At 43.6% G+C, this 18,648-nt stretch overlaps 1 protein-coding gene across 4 annotated transcripts in view; it reads right to left on the bottom strand.

Annotated features, from left to right (window-relative positions):
- The window catches only part of LAMA5 (laminin subunit alpha 5), a 200,949-nt gene that overhangs the window by 61,018 nt on the left and 121,283 nt on the right, over window positions 1-18,648 (bottom strand). For 3 of the 4 annotated variants that reach the window (XM_072996763.2, XM_072996765.2, XM_072996764.2), the window contains exons 21-26: window positions 18,157-18,256; window positions 11,450-11,606; window positions 8,072-8,201; window positions 3,962-4,104; window positions 3,767-3,873; window positions 2,253-2,406 (exon numbers count right to left, since the gene is read on the bottom strand). In XM_072996763.2, coding sequence (XP_072852864.2) covers window positions 2,253-2,406; window positions 3,767-3,873; window positions 3,962-4,104; window positions 8,072-8,201; window positions 11,450-11,606; window positions 18,157-18,256 — 791 coding nt within the window. Of the gene's footprint in view, window positions 1-2,252; window positions 2,407-3,766; window positions 3,874-3,961; window positions 4,105-8,071; window positions 8,202-8,499; window positions 8,639-11,449; window positions 11,607-18,156; window positions 18,257-18,648 lie in introns of all 4 variants that reach the window. The other variant, XM_072996767.2, reaches the window with a different exon arrangement.

Here is an 18,648-nt window from a genome sequence, read left to right as displayed (position 1 = left end):
TTAATCGATCCCCCACCCTTGCAGAGGGAAGAAGAAGCTAATAGACTGAATTTGACCAGGAAGTGGTCTGACCATGACAATGGGGTCACGACCAGCCCCTCCACATCCAAACCACCACCTTCCAGTCCCGTTGTGAAAACCAGGTCCAAGGTGTGGCCCTTCTCATGTGTCGGGCCGATGACACATTGAGACAGCCCCATGGTTGTCATGGCGGCCATGAAGTCCTGAGCTGCCCCAGTCAAGGCAGCCTCAGCATGGATGTTGAGGTCCCCCAGCACCAGCAGCCTGGGAGTCCTCAACACCAGGTCCGAGACTGCCTCCGTCAGCTCAGGTAGGGAGACTGTTGGTACGCAGCAGGGTGGGCGGTACACCAACAGAATCCCTAACCTGTCTCGCGAGCCCAACACACAATACAGGCCCTCGAGACCTCCTCTCAAAGGGACAGGAAGCCTGGTCAAGGAGATAGAACTCCTACAGACTATAGCAACTCCCCCTCCCCGACCCTCCGAGCGACCCTGGTGCTGGACTGAGTACCCAGGCGGACACAGCTGGGAGAGGGGGACACCACCTTCCTCTCCCACCCAGGTCTCAGTAATGCACACCAGGTCAGCCCCCTCATCCAGAATTACATCATGGATGAGGGCAGTTTTGTTTTGTACTGACCTGGCGTTCATCAACAGCACCGTGTGGCTCGAGGGTTTGCTGATATGGTTGCCTGATACCATCTGGTTGGAGGTAGGACTAGAAGAGGGGATAGATGTAAGATATCTAACCTCTCTTCTCCTACGCGGGCATGTTCTACCCCCACCGCCATTCCTTCCCCTACCCATCACCACCTCAATGGCTGCCCCCTCCAACGCCCTCCCCCCTTCCTGTTCCATCAGGTCCACTGTGGGTCTCTATGCAACTCAATGATAGTTAAAAACAAACAAAACAAACCCACACACCCTTCTAATGCCCCTTCTCCCCTCCCAGCCAGATGGCTGGTGTTGCAGAAGGGGTGGGGTAGCCCAAAGCAGCAGCAGCAGCAGGGTCCCGGTCCTGAAGGGTAGGGGAGTGCAGGCCAGAAATACTCCCAGGCACTGTCTCTCACCCAGTGCCTGGGGACGGCAGATGTTACCAGCAACTCCCCCAACGACAGGAACGTTGCTCTCAGAGGGCCCTGGCACCGGCTTCTTGCTTTTATAGCTTCCCTCCCCTCCCAGCCAGGTGGCTGGTGTTGAGGAAGGGGTGGGGTTGCCCAAAGCAGCACCAGCAGCAGCAGCAGCAGCAGGGTCCCGGTCCTGAAGGGTAGGGGAGTGCAGGCCAGAAATACTCCCAGGCACTGTCTCTCACCCAGTGCCTGGGGACGGCAGATGTTACCAGCAGCTCCCCCAACGACAGGAACGTTGCTCTCAGAGGGCCCTGGCACCGGCTTCTTACTTTTATAGCTTCCCTCCCCTCCCAGCCAGGTGGCTGGTGTTGAGGAAGGGGTGGGGTTGCCCAAAGCAGCACCAGCAGCAGCAGCAGCAGCAGCAGGGTCCCGGTCCTGAAGGGTAGGGGAGTGCAGGCCAGAAATACTCCCAGGCACTGTCTCTCACCCAGTGCCTGGGGACGGCAGATGTTACCAGCAGCTCCCCCAACGACAGGAACGTTGCTCTCATTCAGAAGTTAAGTCCCACTGAGTTCTACAGGGCTTATGTCACAGAAAGTGTACAGGGCTGGAGCCCATCTCCCTATGCCTCTGGCCTCAACCTACAATCCAAAAAAATACAGCATTTGGGCTTATGTGCCAACTGTTTCCTTGTTTCCTGAACAAGACTCAGGGGAGACTATGATGCTGAAGACAAAGGCATCACTGCCCTCTGCTCAGTCTCAGGGGATAAGATGAGCCCTTCTGGATCACAGCAAATTGGATTCATCTAGTCCAGTATCCTTTTTCCCACAATAACCAACAAGATACCTCCAGAAACCCAACCAGCAGGATATGAACAGGGCATGGAGAGAACACAGTTGGGAGCCTAGTCACTGACTATTCAGGGCCATAAAACAGATGAATTTGGTCATCACATCTGGCCAAGATGGCTAACAGCCTTTGATAGACCTGTCCAATTAAGACACCTTCCCGAACAGATCGCTGCTTAGACCAATGGGAAGGGATCATGAGAGGAAAAGGAATTTGTCCCACATCGGGAAAGAGTGTGCTGTCACATTGTGAGACTACTATAGCTAAAACCTTCAGCTGAGACTTGGAAGGAACTGAAACTACTTACGTCACTGCCACTACACAACACCATCTCAGGATATGAAAGGGAAATCTGCTCCTTAGCACAGGGTCTTGGTAAGCTGTTGTCCAGCTTGCACAAAGCATCTTTTCCTGATCCAGAAGGGAATTGATCCACAGGCACGTATGCATACAGGAGGCAGCTAAAAAGGAGAGGAACAACTTTTTTCTCCCTCCACAAGTATACTTGGTAGAAATAAAGAACTGCATTCTCTCTGAAAGCCTTTACACACTAGAATGGGATGGGGGATTTGGCAGGGAAGGGGGTTGAGGACAACACCTCATTGGGGCTAATTTCTTGGGTGTCACGTTGAAGCGGTGTAAGGGGCTGCCACCAGCAGTGAGCATGCTAAGAATCAAGAGAGGATGAAGCCACTCCTGTTTCTTACTGTCTGCCACTTCTTCTCTCTCTTCTTCCAATACCCTTTCCCACCCTCTGATAATTTGGAGGGGAAGTGGCTAAATACAACACATTTTCTGATTAAGTAAAGGGGTGGACATTAAAAACCAGAACAGGGGGGCAGCCAAAGAGATACACTGGCGAGACCCTCTTTTATCCTTTCCCAAAGCCAATAAGAGATGGTTTGGTACAGCAGATAAGAGTGATGGGCTAGTATTCAAGAAACCTGGGTTCAAATCTGTACTTGGCTATGGAAACTCACTAGGGGGTGGCAATAGTAAAGCACTCTTTGAACATCTCACATACCTCAAAAACCCTATTAGGGTTAACATAGTTTGGAGGTGACTTGAAAGCACATAACAATGACAAAAATCTCAGAGCTACTAGGGAAATTGTGAGTGCCTCCACTTGACATACAACAAAAAGGTTGTAATCCTGCACATGGTTAAGCTTCTTGAATCCCACTAAAATCACAGTATTCAAGTAATCATGGATTGGAGCCATTATGTGTACTATATTGACCCCACAAAAGCTCATAGTCTGCAGAGAAGTTGTGGGGTCAGTTTAATTCCAGATATTCTCCGTTTATCCTTTGGACAACCCCATGTTGCTCTACCCACCCATTATTTGGTGCTGTCAATCAAAATCATGAATTTCCTGTTTCCAACACACTCTTGATTCTGTATGAATTATCTTGCCAAGAAGCACAAATCAACTGTCACTGCCCATTTTACAGCGATCCAGACAGGCGGCATTACTACTTCTAGCTGTCCTCGATCACAGAGATGAAGCAGCTAGGACAGGTTCCCAATGTTGGATAACCCAGGTGTTCTTGGACTGCAACTCCCAGAAACCCCAGTCGGCACAGCTGGTGGTGAAGGCTTCTGGGAATTGCAGTCTGAGAACACTTCAGTTACTCAAAGTTAGGAACAATTGAGCTAGAAAGCTCTGCAATTCATTATTTCTGAAATTCAATAGTGGAAGCCACAATGATGACCAACAGAAGCTGGTACGCTACACCCCTCATATTTTAGGTCGGCATGCTTTATCATTTAAGTACAAGGGCAGTACTTCTATGGTAAAGATGTGAATGTAAACCTTACTTTTGATTGGCTTGTTCAGCAGTTGGACTATAGGTACAAGGATCTGAGACTTTTAGCTGCAATATAGGAGCCTCATAGTATGAGCTGGGCAGCAGAACGAGGTAATCCTGGAATGAAGAAAGGGGGGGGGGAGAGATTAGCTTATCTCAGTTTTATTCTGAGTAAAGCCAGGGAAAGTGCAGCAACCATCCTTACCAGAAGAACATCCTCAGCTTCAATTATGAATGACCACATATGAGGGCTCAGCACAAATGGCTCACCAAACCTATTCTGAGGAACAGTCACAAAAGCTGGCTCTTTTGTTGGCGCAAATACAATTTGCTTAGTCTGTTCTGTGCCTAAAAGACAAAGAAAAGAAAAAGAAAGAAAATCAGCTTTCAGGCTGAAGTTTTGAAGTTGTGCTGGATTTCAAGCTTGTATATCTGACAGGAAGTCACAAAAGCCAAATGGAGGGCCAGATCCAATGCAATTCTCTATGGTTATAGCCACACAAAGCAGAAACATGTGTGTGGTATGCCGCATCATCAGTTTTGGAGCATTCACTGTTGGCTTTCAGAATCTGTCTCGCTCTCTGTTGACTTCTCCCATTTTTCACATCCTTGGGATTCCACCAGCAAATCACAGCCCCAATATGTGATAGCCAAGTGGACTCAGCCAGCTTCACAAACACAACAAACCTTTGCCAAACAAAGCATGGGTATTTCCTTTTATGATATGAATAAATCATCACCAAATCAAATCCTTGTAACCAGTCTTTTCTATACACCAACAAACAGATTAGTTTAGGCATCCTTCAGTCTCGAGAGACTATGGTATCGTGCTCTGTGTGGAGGTCTTGGAACAGCGTCTAGTGTGGCTGAGAAGGCCAATTTGAGAGTGACCATCCCTTCCACACTGAGTACTCTTGTGCCTCAACATTTTGGTGGTCCATGAGGGACACTGATGGAGCAAGCATCCCAGCTTCACTGGCTCTATGCACCTCAATAAGCAGTTTCAGTAACTGATTAACCATGATCAATCTGAACTACAGAATGAACAATAGGTCCCACAATTTGGCACTCCAATGCTGGATTTTAGCACTGCTGCTGACAAAAGCTGCATACTCCCCCCCCCCCCGCATCTACAGTTTAGAGCAGGGGTGTCCAACCTTTCACCTTCCGTGGGCCACATTAGAAGACAAAAATTTAGTTTGGGCCGCACATACATTTGGTTTGGGCCGCATGGGGGGGCAGCCTTAGCCGTCCTCCGCAGCCCCGCTCCATGCGCGCTTACCGGCAGCTGCGATCTCAGACAGCAGAGGCTGCCAGCTTGACTCCAGCGGCTTTATGGGGCCAGGAGGGGGTCCACCTATTGATGGGGATGGCACAATGCAGTCACGCAGCCCCCCTGTCCCCTCCCCTCCCCTCCCACTCCTTCCTTCCTTCCCTCTCTCCACCTCTACTGTTGTGACATGCCCCGGCCACATTCCGGCCGCAAGCGCTGGCAGTGTAACTTGAAACTTTGGAATTTCTTTAAAAATAAAAAATTGCACTGGGCCGCATTACGAGCTGACCTGGGCCGCATGCGGCCCTCGGGCCGCAGGTTGGACAAGCCTGGTTTAGAGGAACCGCTGTGTAAATTTTCCAGACACCATACCAGCTTCCATTCTGAATCAACAAAGCTGCAAATCTGCACCAGTGGAGAAAGCAATTACACTGCCAACAAAGGAACGTGCAATTCATAAGAGAAAAGGACATTTCTTCCTGGAGGAAAGGTTTCTACTGCCAAAGATTAAAGCTCAAAGGGTATTTGCATTTTGTTCTGGTGTCAGTATGAATCCATATCCTTAAGTGAGCTGATGAAACAGATGTGTCATATTTTATGCAAGACACAATTCTGGCCTATTTTCATGTATTGTCCATTTGCAAATAAACAATTGTTTGTGGCTAAAACTACGTAGGACTAAAACTATACAACACTTTTACCAGCTATGGAAGGAAGAAAGAAATTCCTTCCTAACTTCTCTGGAAAGAAAAGCACAGGATTAAAACAATGTGCTCCTTGCATTTCAGGCATCCACTTGCATCAGATAGTATTTGCAATGTTGCTTTTTAAAATATCTTATTCAAAGATATTAGAGACATAGAACATTATAATGACACACCACCTCTTGAAAATGCACTTCCAAGAAATAACTAGAAATAGTTTCAAGAAAAATGTAATTTTGTCTTGTAAAATTACAACATAACTCAAAATCAAAAAGTAACAAGATAAAACTACACAGAAACAACATAACTTTCACATCTTTTGGCCAAAACATCCCATGGAAGTGGCATCATCCCCATTACAACCGCCACATCACTCCAAATCCATTTCTAAATAACTTCCCATATACAGTTGTGCCTCGCTTAGCGATTGCCTCGTTTAACAATGTATTCGCTTAGCGATGAGGTTTTTGGAGCGACTTTGCACTCCGTTTAGCGATGTTCCCTATGGGGAAATTTCGCATAGCAATGTTCGGGACCTTGCCTCGCTTAGCGATGACAGTTTAGGTCCCCTGTTTCGCTTAGCGATGTTCCATTTTCGCTAATTTAAAAATGTCTTAAAATGTTCAAAAACTGTTTTAAATGCTTGGGACTGTTAGTGCACCTTGTAAAACCAGCTGTCAAACCTACAGTTCAATGCATTCCAATGGGGGAGAAAAAAATTCACCAAAAATTAACGAAGAGTCAAAACAAAGCCAAATTAAGTTTGCAAATGTTTTACAAGGTGCACTAACGGTCCCAAGCATTTAAAACAGTTTTTGAACATTTTAAGACACTTTAAAAATAGCAAAAACGGACATCGCAAAACCATTGGAATGCACTGAATAGGCTTCAATGCATTCCAATGGGGGAAACATTGTTTTGCTTAGCAATGTTTCCTATGCGATTTTGCTTAAGGACAGTAATCTGTTCCCATTGGAACGGATTAACCAGTTTTCAATGCATTCCTATGGGAAGTGGTGTTTCGCTTAGCAATGTTTTCCCATAGCGATGTTTTTTGGGGAACCAATTAACATTGTTAAGCGAGGCACCACTGTATACCAGTAGAGCCTTAACTGGAAGCTTTTCCACCCACCCCATCTCCTAGCAAACAGAAGTAAAAAATATATATTCTACATATACATACAATAAATGCTTGCTGAAATAAGTAGAAATGGTTTGCGGAGGATTAAACATTCAAGTGATTTGCAGAGACTTACCGTATTTTTCACTCCATAAGACACACTTCCCCCCCCAAAAAAAAAGTGTGGGGGGGAAGTGTTTGCGTCTTATGGGGCCAATACTGTTAAAAATGGTGCAATATGTGGACATATGCGGCTGGGCTCTATATTCATTAGTAGTGCTGGCACTACAGGGCATCCGTAGCAGCCCTATAGGACCAGCGCCGCATACTGGACAGCCGGATCACATGACCAACCAGACACCGGGGGAAGCAGAGAGAGAGAGGAGAGCGCCGTGGAGGAAGGGAGAAGACTCGTCCAGGTACCATAAGTAACAGATAACATAATACAGAGGAATTCCTGGCTGGTGACATTAAGGGGCAAATATTTATTTATTTATTTATTTATTTATTTATTTATTTATTTATTTATTTATTTATTTATTTATTTATTTATTTATTTATTTATTTATTTATTTATCTATTTATTTATTTATATGCCGCCCACACTACCCGAAGGTCTCTGGGCGGCTTACAACATTTAAAATATAATAAAAAGGCAAAATAAAAGGGCAAAATAATTAAAATGCAATTAAAAATATATATTCTAAAAATTGCCATGAGACCCACAGCTGATATTATTTCAATTAAAAGCCTTTTGGAACAGGAAGGTTTTGACCTGGCACTGAAATGTCATCAGCGTCGGCGCCAGACAAATCTCAGTCGGGAGGGCATTCCATAGTCTGACATATGGATGGCAGTATCAATTAAGAGGCACAATATGGATGACAATATGTGCATCTTATGGTCAGGTGCGTCTTATAGAGCGTAAAATATGGTAATTAGCAGGAAAGGGAAGAATAGAAAGAAATCAGAGCATTAACTAGTCTTTCTGATACGCCCATAAAAGCTAAAGACCATTTTCTTACAGTACAATTCTATCCACATTCATCCAGAATCTCCTTGATTTTAATGAAGCTTTCTCCTTATCATTGTCACAGGACTGTCTGCATTGCACCTGAATTGCATTACAGAGCAGCCTAAGCTGTAGAACAAAATACAACCAGTTGTCTTCAGGGAACAGTTCAATGGTGGAAGGGATGGGAATACTGAGCTTCTTACCTCTCCTCCGTGGCTGAGAAGCTGTGATTTTGCCATATGCAGTTGCATCTCCTGAATTAATATATCTGATGATGACATGGAAGAGATAAAGTTCCTCTTCTCTCACAGGCACTGTGACTTTGACTTTGTTCTGCAAAAGGGGAAAAAAAAACACATTGGGTGCCTATCACTGCAGGGAAGAAGGCTCTAAGCCTGTTACCTGCCCTGCCTTTCTATCTATCTGTCAGCCTATCTAGACATCTTCCCCTTTGCAACTGCCAGTGTTCTCCAGGGCAAACTTTTGGAGGAGATATAACATCTATTTTACATGGGTGGCAGTGGCTTTTGGAGAGGGAGAAGGAAATGCTCTCTTGCAGAAAAGCGAAGTCTGGGGCCTTTATGGATTGATTTTGGAAGGGGGTTAGTCTAGAAGTGAAAAATGCACTTACAGTTGCCACAAACATTAAACTTTCCTTCCTCAAGGACTGAGACCCTCCCTTCCACATTTGCAGGCCCCCGGCTGATGTAGCGGAAGACGAGGCGGAACAGGTCAGGGGAGGTCACACTGAGGGTCACCACTACCTTGGGCTGGTGGGAGAGAAAGGGGAGAGAAGCAGAGCACACCTTAAATAACCTCCACCATCACCTGCCACCAGCCACCAGCTCAAGCACAGCACCCCCAGATTCCTGCTTCCCAAAAGCAGCATGCCAAAAGCAGACAAGGAATCAAGCCAGCCCCATCATCCTGGTACAGAACGGCTGAGGAGCTTGGAAGGGTACCTTAGAAATACTGTACCTTCACCTAGGTCATCTAAGCTAGCCTCACCAAAAAGCCGCCATATGCAGTCAAGTTCCACAGGGAAAGGAAATAAAGATGCCAAGAGAAGGAAGTGATGCAGAACCTGGCTAAAATCCTGTATTTTGCTCTGGGTACCAGCCACATTTTGTATAAAATAAGTTTGTCAGTCTCTACTGTTGAGGATTATAGGGGACCACCAGGTTCAAAGACAGTATGCTTCTCCATACCAACTGTCAGACAGCTGTTGCTTCTTACCCTGCTTGCAGGCTTCCCAGAGTTATCTGGATAAAAATGTGGGGGAAAGAGCAAAATGGGCTAGGTCTGGTCCATCAGGGCTCTTCTTACTCCTAGTAAAGGTTGCTTTCAAAATTGCAAGTTAGAATCAGAGGTGGAAAAGTTTGCTGTTGTAGATTAAAGATCTCATAACCCCACAGTCAGCATGGCCTGTGGCCATAATGACTTCAGAATTCCTGAAGCTGGAATCCACAGATAACTTTTCCAAGTTCTGATTGGAACTGAGGATGTGCTGGAGGAGTATGTGTTATGATATCAGTGAGTGAAATATCTTAAACAAAAAAACTGCTTCAAGATAGATTTGGAAAGGATTCATTTCTAAAGGAAGCTCTACTTTTTCTGGAAGCACATAGACACAGAATTCCTTCAACCTCAATGATTATCAACACAGAAGAGACCTCTGGAACCACACTTTTCTTAACATTCTTGAACGTAGTTCTGCTTTGAAAAGAGCCAGACCACTCAGTGATATTTAATCGTAGATAAATATTCAAACAACAGGAACAAATAAAGGTTGATCATTAGAAATTATGGGCACCTATGAATCCAAAATTTAGTTTGCTTTAAAATACACAAACATTTCTACTTATTTCTTGATTTTAAAAATGGTATGCTTTGGGGATTAATCAGTCGCCTAAGCTGATTAGAAAATGCAGGTGCATGGAATGGAATTTGTCCATACCGATGTACTGGCATTCAAAATCTATGCAAATCAAGTTACCACAGGGAAACAAAATAGAGACTAATCATTGTGTTCCAGTTCAAGCTACATTCATAAATCATCTCCTCCTGAAAGCAGGCAAAGACCTTTCTCTACAGGTGAACTTTCTTCCAGGATTGCCCACATGAGTGACTGGCCACATGACTGGCTACGTGAGTAACTTTTAGATGGATTGCTATGCATTGCTGCTCTGACCAGGTCTTTAGTGCTGTTTGTATTTACCATCTCTCACGAGTGGTACTTGTTGGTTCCTTTTTAGTTTTTGCATTGATGTAGCTTCAATACTGCCTTTTAATGAAGTAAGCTGCCACTTTAAACTCACTGTACTTAGCTTTAAATATTGTCTTTCAAGGGTGTAAGCCACCTTCGGTCTTTTTTAAGGAGAAAGGCGCGGTAAAAATTTTATAAATAAATGAATAAATAACCTCCCTGCCTCTTAGAAAGTTGCTGGTTTCACCAACAGAGAAACAGAAAGGCCCTGCCTTCTGAAGTTCATTTGTATCTTTAAAACTGGAATGGACACTTGTTTTGGGTCTCCAGATATTAAGCATTAAGAGTTGAAAAACAGTAGCAGCTCAGAGAGCTTAAAAGAATTCTGCTAACCATAACCCCTCCAAATCTACAGAGAATAAGGACAGTTAGGGTCTTAGACACTCTTGCAACCACTGCACTGGCCAACAATAACCAAGCAAAGAAAACCTTTACTTTAAGAAACCTTTCATGCTGAACAAAAGCCATACAGCAGAACTCCCACAGAACTGCACGGACCACACACACACATACTTTCTCTCTCTCTCTAGTCTCTTCAGACTTCGGAGAGGAAATCTATCTACAGGGAATAAGCACAGCAGATGCTACAAGCTCAGTCCACTTATTCAGCCACATGAGGTCATGCTCAAAATAAGCTAGCCCCTTCAAACAGACAAAAGAGCAACTAATGGCACATGCTGCACAGAAAAGTTTGAGCCTTTTCCCCCCTCTTCTTTTTGAGGATCAGGGAGATGTTATGTAGAGTTGCAAGAGGGAGAGAGGAAGTAGGTGAATATCCGCTTAGGAGACCTGTTTGCATTGTTTTCATTTCTTTTAAAAATAACCCTGACAATTTATTACCTAGCTCCTGCCTAGCTACTCTTTCTTAGATGAATGCGGTGTACAATAAAGAAGAGATTCCAGGTCTGGTACCTTATCTCTCACTCAGCTGTTCTTTTCCTCACCCTAGAGAACACATTCGCACAAAGAGGTGGCTGCTGTAGACAAATATATACCCAACTGTAGTAGAGGCACTGTTTGGCTTTTTTTACTTTGGGAAAGCTTCTTATGGTGAAAATGCGTAGGAGAGCCTTCACTTTCAAAGCCACTTCACTGTTAAATGTTTTCAACACAAAGAGTACGTCAATGTGGATGAAAACACAAAAATGCATCTAGTACATATGAGGAAGTGCTGCAGCGGACTGTAGTACCAGCCTCAGCACTTGCAGCAATATAATAATGTTACGATTGTTACGTGTAATAATCTATACATGAGGTTTATTGTTTTTGATAAATGGAAGTGTTGTGCTAGTAAGAAATTCGTAGAAAGACCTACCTGAATGGAAGACATCTGTGCATATCCTCTCCAGCTGAAATTCTCAAATTCCAAAGGATTGTAGCCAAAGCGAACAGGTCTCCCATCCAGCGTAGTACCCTCTTCCAGCTCATACTTTAAGTGATGAAGGTCAGGGATATAATGATCTCTTGCTGGCCTACAGACAAAAAAGTGAAACACACATGTATCAGCTTTTGTGCACACTGCAAACAAGTGTAGTAGCAAAGTTAGCTTGATCATATTTATGCTCAGCTACGTAAAAGGAACCTCTTTCTAGCAGGTATTCCAAATACTCATCATCATGATCTGTTTACCTTCCTGCTAAGAAAACTTCTGTTCCCTATCCAGAACAATTAAACAAATGATAAAGAGCGCTGCAAGCTTTACTTCAAATGTCTACTTTTCAGGCAAAATTTGAAAAATCTTGAAAGGACCAGTGAAGGGAAAAGAACTTGATAGAGATAGCTTCCTATTCTTGTTTGTCCTGAGTACAGTATCTAAGTTAGAGAGGCAAATTTACAGCTGAACAGAAATGTCCTTCCCAAATCAGCTCACTCAATGAATGAGGGATATATTAACAATGACCTCTCTTAAAAAAATAATCAAGAAGTTCAGGGGCCTTATCATCTTTGTTCCCTCAGAATGTTTCAGAAGTGTGCTACAACGTGCTAAAGGGGGAGGAGAACAGGATAAGCAGGCAGAGGAAATCTGTTGCCTCATAAAATACTGCTGAAATACTAGAACATGGGGGGAAACATCAAAATCACTGAAATGCTAGTGGCCCTATAAGAAAACCACCACCCACCCACCCTTTGTGAAGACACTATCTCAATAATTTGGTCACTTTTTGAGGAGTTCATCCCTTCTAAATTCTCTTTAGAGAATATTCATTTAAATACGCTACACAGCCCCTATTATCGAGGCTATTAAATCTTTTTAGCTGCAATAATGAAGCCATTTTTCATGACTGCATTTAATCATTTTTTTAAAAAAATCTATAGCAGATTTTGCCACACATTATACCTATTTTCAATGCTAATCTGGGCTCACTTTTAATGAAGAGTGGAAACTGGAGGTTGAGTCTTATTTTAAATCCTCTTTAATAATGATCCTTAGCTAAAATTAATCATAGTTAAAGCAGACTATCAAGACAATTACTGTATAATTAGAGCCAGATATGGAAAGCAGGGAAGATTTATAAACCAGGGAGGAAACAATCTCATGGTATCCTTACTTTTAAGAGAGGAAACAATCCCAACACATTCTTACTTTGAACAGGATAAACAGATGGGAAGTGTGTCCTTCATTAAGTTAGTTAGTTAGTTAGTTAGTTAGTTAGTTAGTTAGTTAGTTAGTTAGTTAGTTAGTTAGTTAGTTAGGCATCCTTCAGTCTCGAAAGACTATGGTGTCGTGCTCTGTATGGAGGACTTGGAACAGCATCTAGTGTGGCTGAAGAGGCCAATTCGAGAGTGGCAATCTCTTCCATATATATATATATATATATATATATATATATATATATATATATATATATATATATATATATATGGAAGAGATTGCTACTCTCGAATATATATATATATTCCTTCATGGATTGCTGCCTTGTCGTGGCGAAGGGGCTTGAGTAACTCAGAGGAGCTATGGGCTATGCCGTGCAGGGACACCCAAGACGGACAGGACATAGTGGAGAGTTCCGACTAAACGCAATCCACCTGGAGTAAGAAATGGCAAGCCACTCCATTATCTTTGCCAAGAACGCCCCATGATCAGAAACAAAAGCTAAAAGATATGACGCTGGAAGATGGGCCCCTCAGGTCGGAAGGCGTCCAACATGCTACTGAGGAAGAGTGGAGGACAAGTACAAGTAGCTCCAGAGCTAATGAAGTGGTTGGGCCAAAGCCGAAAGGACGCTCAACTGTGGACGTGCCTGGAAGTGAAAGAAAAGTCCAATGCTGTAAAGAAAAATACTGCATAGGAACCTGGAATGTAAGATCTATGAACCTTGGGAAGCTGGAGGTGGTCAAACAGGAGATGGCAAAAATAAACATCGACATCCTGGGCATCAGTGAACTAAAATGGACAGGAATGGGCGAATTCAGCTTAGATGATTATCATATCTACTACTGTGGGCAAGAATCCCGTAGAAGGAATGGAGTAGCCCTCATAGTCAACAAAAGAGTGGGAAAAGCTGTAATGGGATACAATCTCAAAAATGATAGAATGATGTCAATACGAATCCAAGGCAGACCATTCAACATCACAATAATCCAAGTTTATGCACCAACCAGCATTGCTGAGGAGACTGAAATTGAACAATTCTATGAAGATTTACAACACCTTCTACAACTGACACCAAAGAAAGATGTTCTTCTCATTCTAGGGGACTGGAATGCTAAAGCAGGGAGCCAAGAGATAAAAGGAACAACAGGGAAGTTTGGCCTTGGAGTTCAGAACGAAGCAGGACGAGAGGCTAATAGAGTTTTGTCAAGAGAATAAGATGGTCATCACAAACACTCTTTTCCAACAACACAAGAGGTGACTCTATACATGGAAATCACCAGATGGGCAATATCGAAATCAGATTGATTATATTCTCTGCAGCCAAAGATGGAGAAGCTCTATACAGTCAGCAAAAACAAGACCTGGAGCTGACTGCGGTTCTGATCATCAGCTTCTCATAGCAAAATTCAAGCGTAGACTGAAGAGAGTAGGAAAAACCACTGGGCCACTCAGGTATAATCTAAACCAAATCCCTTATGAATACACAGTGGAAGTAAAGAACAGATTTAAGGAACTAGACTTGGTGGACAGAGTGCCTGAACAACTTTGGATAGAGGCTTGTAACATTGTACAGGAGGCAGCAACGAAAACCATCCCAAAGAAAAGGAAATGCAAGAAAGCAAAGTGGCTGTCCAACGAGGCCTTAGAAATAGCAGAGAGGAGAAGGGAAGCAAAATGCAAGGGAGATAGGGAAAGTTACAGAAAATTGAATGCAGACTTCCAAAGAATAGCAAGGAGAGACAAGAGGGCCTTCTTAAATGAACAATGCAAAGAAATAGAGGAAAATAACAGAAAAGGAAAGACCAGAGATCTGTTCAGGAAAATTGGAGATATTAGAGGAACATTTTGCGCAAAGATGAACATGATAAAAGACAAAAATGGGAGGGACCTAACAGAAGCAGAAGACGTCAAGAAGAGGTGGCAAGAATACACAGAGGAATTATATCAGAAAGATTTGGATCTCCCGGACAACCCAGGCAATGTAGTTGCTGACCTTGAGCCAGACATCCTGGAGAGTGAAGTCAAGTGGGCCTTAGAAAGCCTGGCTAACAACAAGGCCAGTGGAGGTGCTGGCATTCCAGTTGAACTATTTAAAATCTTAAAAGATGATGCTGTTAAGGTGCTACATTCAATATGCCAGCAAGTTTGGAAAACTCAACAGTGGCCAGAGGATTGGAAAAGATCAGTCTACATCCCAATCCCAAAGAAAGGCAGTGCCAAAGAATGCTCCAACTACCGTACAATTGCACTCATTTCAGATGATACCACTCTGATGGCAGAAAGTGAGGAGGAATTAAAGAACCTTGTAATGAGAGTGAAAGAGGAGAGTGCAAAAAACGGTCTGAAACTCAACATCAAAAAAACTAAGATCATGGCCACTGGTCCCATCACCTCCTGGGAAATAGAAGGGGAAGATATGGAGGCAGTGTCAAATTTTATCTTCCTGGGCTCCATGATCACTGCAGATGGAGACAGCAGCCCTGAAATTAAAAGACACCTTCTTCTTGGGAGGAAAGCAATGACAAATCTTGACAGCATCTTGAAAAGCAGAGACATCACCTTGCCAACAAAAGTCCGAATAGTCAAAGCTATGGTTTTTCCTGTCGTGATGTATGGAAGTGAGAGCTGGACCATAAAGAAAGCAGACCGCCGAAGAATTGATGCCTTTGAATTGTGGTGCTGGAGGAGGCTCTTGAGAATCCCCTGGACTGCAAGGAGAACAAACCTATCAGTTCTAAAGGAAATCAACCCTGAGTGCTCACTGGAAGGACAGATCCTGAAGCTGAGGCTCCAGTACTTTGGCCATCTCATGAGAAGAAAAGAGTCCTTGGAAAAAATCTTGATGTTAGGAAGGTGTGATGGCAAGAGGAGAAGGGGACGACCAAGGATGAGATGGCTGGACAGTGTCTGCGAAGCAACCAACATGAACCTGACACAACTCCGGGAGGCAGTAGAAGACAGGACGACCTGGCGTGCTCTGGTCCATGGGGTCACGAAGAGTCGGACACGACTAAAGGACTAAACACACACACACACACACACACACACACACACACACACACACACACACCTATATATATATATATATATAGTTAGTTAGGCATCCTTCAGTCTCGAAAGACTATGGTGTCGTGCTCTGTATCGAGGACTTGGAACAGCATCTAGTGTGGCTGAAGAGGCCAATTCGAGAGTGGCAATCTCTTCCACACTAAAGACAAATCCAATCTGTCCCCTGTCCAGCTCCCTGGTTTTGCTTCTTTTGTGACTTCCTCTTTGCCTCGGCCTGCTGGACAAGGGTCTCTTCAAATTGGGAGAGGCCGTGAAGCACTGCCTGCCTCCAGGCTGAATGGTCAGATGTCAGGGTTTCCCATCTGTTGAGGTCTATTCCTAAGGCCTTCAGATCCCGCTTGCAGATATCCTTGTATCGCAGCTGTGGTCTCCTTCTGTGGCGATTTCCCTGCACTAATTCTCCATACAGGAGATCCTTTGGAATCCGACCATCAGCCATTCTCACGACGTGCCCAAGCCAACGTAGACGTCACTGTTTCAGTAATGTATACATGCTGAATATTCCAGCTCATTCTAGGACTACTCTGTTTGGAACTTTGTCCTGCCAGGTGATGCCAAAAATCCGTCGGAGGCAACGCATATGGAAGGTGTTCAGCTTCCTCTCCTGACGTGCACAAAGGGTCCAGGACTCACTGCAGTACAGGAGTGTGCTCAGGACACAGGCTCTATAGACCTGGATCTTGGTATGTGTCGTCAGCTTCTTATTGAGCCATACTCTCTTTGTGAGTCTAGAGAACATGGTAGCTGCTTTGCCAATGCGTTTATCCAGCTTGACATCCAGGGAGAGGGTGTCAGAGATGGTTGAGCCAAGGTACACAAAGTCATGAACAACCTCCAATTCTTGTGTGGAGATAGTAATAGAAGGAGTTGAGTCCACGCCCTGGCCCATGACTTGTGTTTTCTTCAGGCTGATTGTTTGTCCAAAGTCCTGACAGGCCTTACTGAAACGATTCATGAGTTGTTGGAGGTCTTCAGCAGAGTGAGCAACAATGGCTGCATCATCTGCAGAGAGGAAGTCCCGCATGCATTTCAGTTGGACTTTGGTCTTTGCTCTCAATCTAGAGAGATTAAAGAGCTTTCCGTCTGATCTAGTCCGGAGATAGACACCTTCTGTTGCAGTTCCAAAGGCATGCCTCATAGATAGATAGATAGATAGATAGATAGATAGATAGATAGATAGATAGATAGATAGATAGATAGATAGATAGATAGATAGATAGATAGATAGATAGATAGATATAGATATATAGATATAGATATAGATATATGGAGTCCAGCTATTCCTCATGATATGGGTGCCATGAAGTGTTTGTAAGGATGTGAGGGTCCTCTTTGCACAAACGCAGAGTGTACCCTATTTCCCCGAAAATAAGACCTAACCTGAAAATAAGCCCTAGTATTATTTTTCAGGATGCTCGTAATATAAGCCCTACTCCAAAACAAAAATAAGCCCCAGTGAAGTGAAACCCTGCCCTCCATCATTGTGCAGCAACCAGAAGAAGATGACATGACTGTATTTGAATAAATGTAGATTGTTGTACATGAAATAAAATTAAAACATCCCCTGAATATAAGCCCTAATGTGCTTTTGGAGCAAAAATCTATATAGGACCCTGTCTTATTTTCGGGGAAACACGATATGCAGGGTAGACGTTGGTCTAGATGGGCGGGGCTTAAATTTAATAAATAAATAAATAAATAAATAAATAAATAAATAAATAAATAAATAAATAAATAAATAAACAAAACAAAACAAAACATGCATTCTCAGGAGTGAAGGGGGCTTTTCCACAACCCCTTATTTTACCTATCCCCAATGAAAGCACTACCCATTTATCTGGAAGAAAGTCAAAAGGTGGTCTCAGCCACTGAATGAAGGTAGCTTCTGCCTGCATATCTCCATTATAAGTTCATTTTCTTCCTTCCACTGGTGAACTGCAGAAAATTGACAACTTCTTTTATTGGAATTATCATTCTGTTAAAGAAATACGTTCTTTGGTTTGACATGAATCTACTGCTAATCAAGCCCCAATCTGTACCATTGAGACATGAGGATAAAGTGAGTCGGGAATTTTGTCTTAACTGTTCTCTGTATGTTGTTCACAATTTTGCAACCTGTAACATGACATATTTTTTTAAAAAAACTAAATCTCCATACATGCAGAATTACATACACAAGTAAATAACAAATCTACAGCATTCAAAATCTTCCCCCTCAGACTTTTGTCAAGGTTGTTCCCCAAACACCCCCTTCACATTCTCCATCCAACTTTTTGTACACTGAAAGTCAGAGTCAGATTTGGTATGTTTACATCCCTGAATGTAACATGGCGTCACGGCTGTTGCCTGCTACTTACTGAGTGCAGGTGAGGCCTTGCGTGTTCAGTCTGCAGTGACAGGATCCTGTCTTCTCTTCACACACAGGCCCAATCGACCCACCGATGTCACAGTGGCATCCTGCAGGCAGGAAGCACATGTTTACATTCCAGAGTTGAAAACGGGCCCCAAATAGCATTCATCAAAGCCTGGCACTGAAGGGATTGGCAGTAGCTTGGCATCCTATTTTTATTCTGTTGTATTTGCTTTCATATAGGGTTGCGGCCCTGCCCAAATCCGTTTCCATCATCTTCCAGTTCTATTCCAGAAACCGTGCCTGCTGTTTCCCACTTGCTACTAAACAAAGACCTGTGCAAACAGCCCAAAGGATACAGCCTTGTATAGTTAATAAAAATAGGCAGCAGTGGATGTTCTTGGTCTTTTGCGTACCACAAACATACAGATGAAGGACAACAATCCACTGAAGGCTATATCTAGCCAATTTTAGTACACTTTGTTCTGTACCCTCCTAC

This window comes from Pogona vitticeps, chromosome 4, assembly GCF_051106095.1.
Source record: "Pogona vitticeps strain Pit_001003342236 chromosome 4, PviZW2.1, whole genome shotgun sequence".
Lineage (NCBI taxonomy): Eukaryota > Metazoa > Chordata > Lepidosauria > Squamata > Agamidae > Pogona > Pogona vitticeps.
Note: the sequence above shows the minus strand (reverse complement) of the source record. Positions and strands in the feature narration are given on the sequence as shown.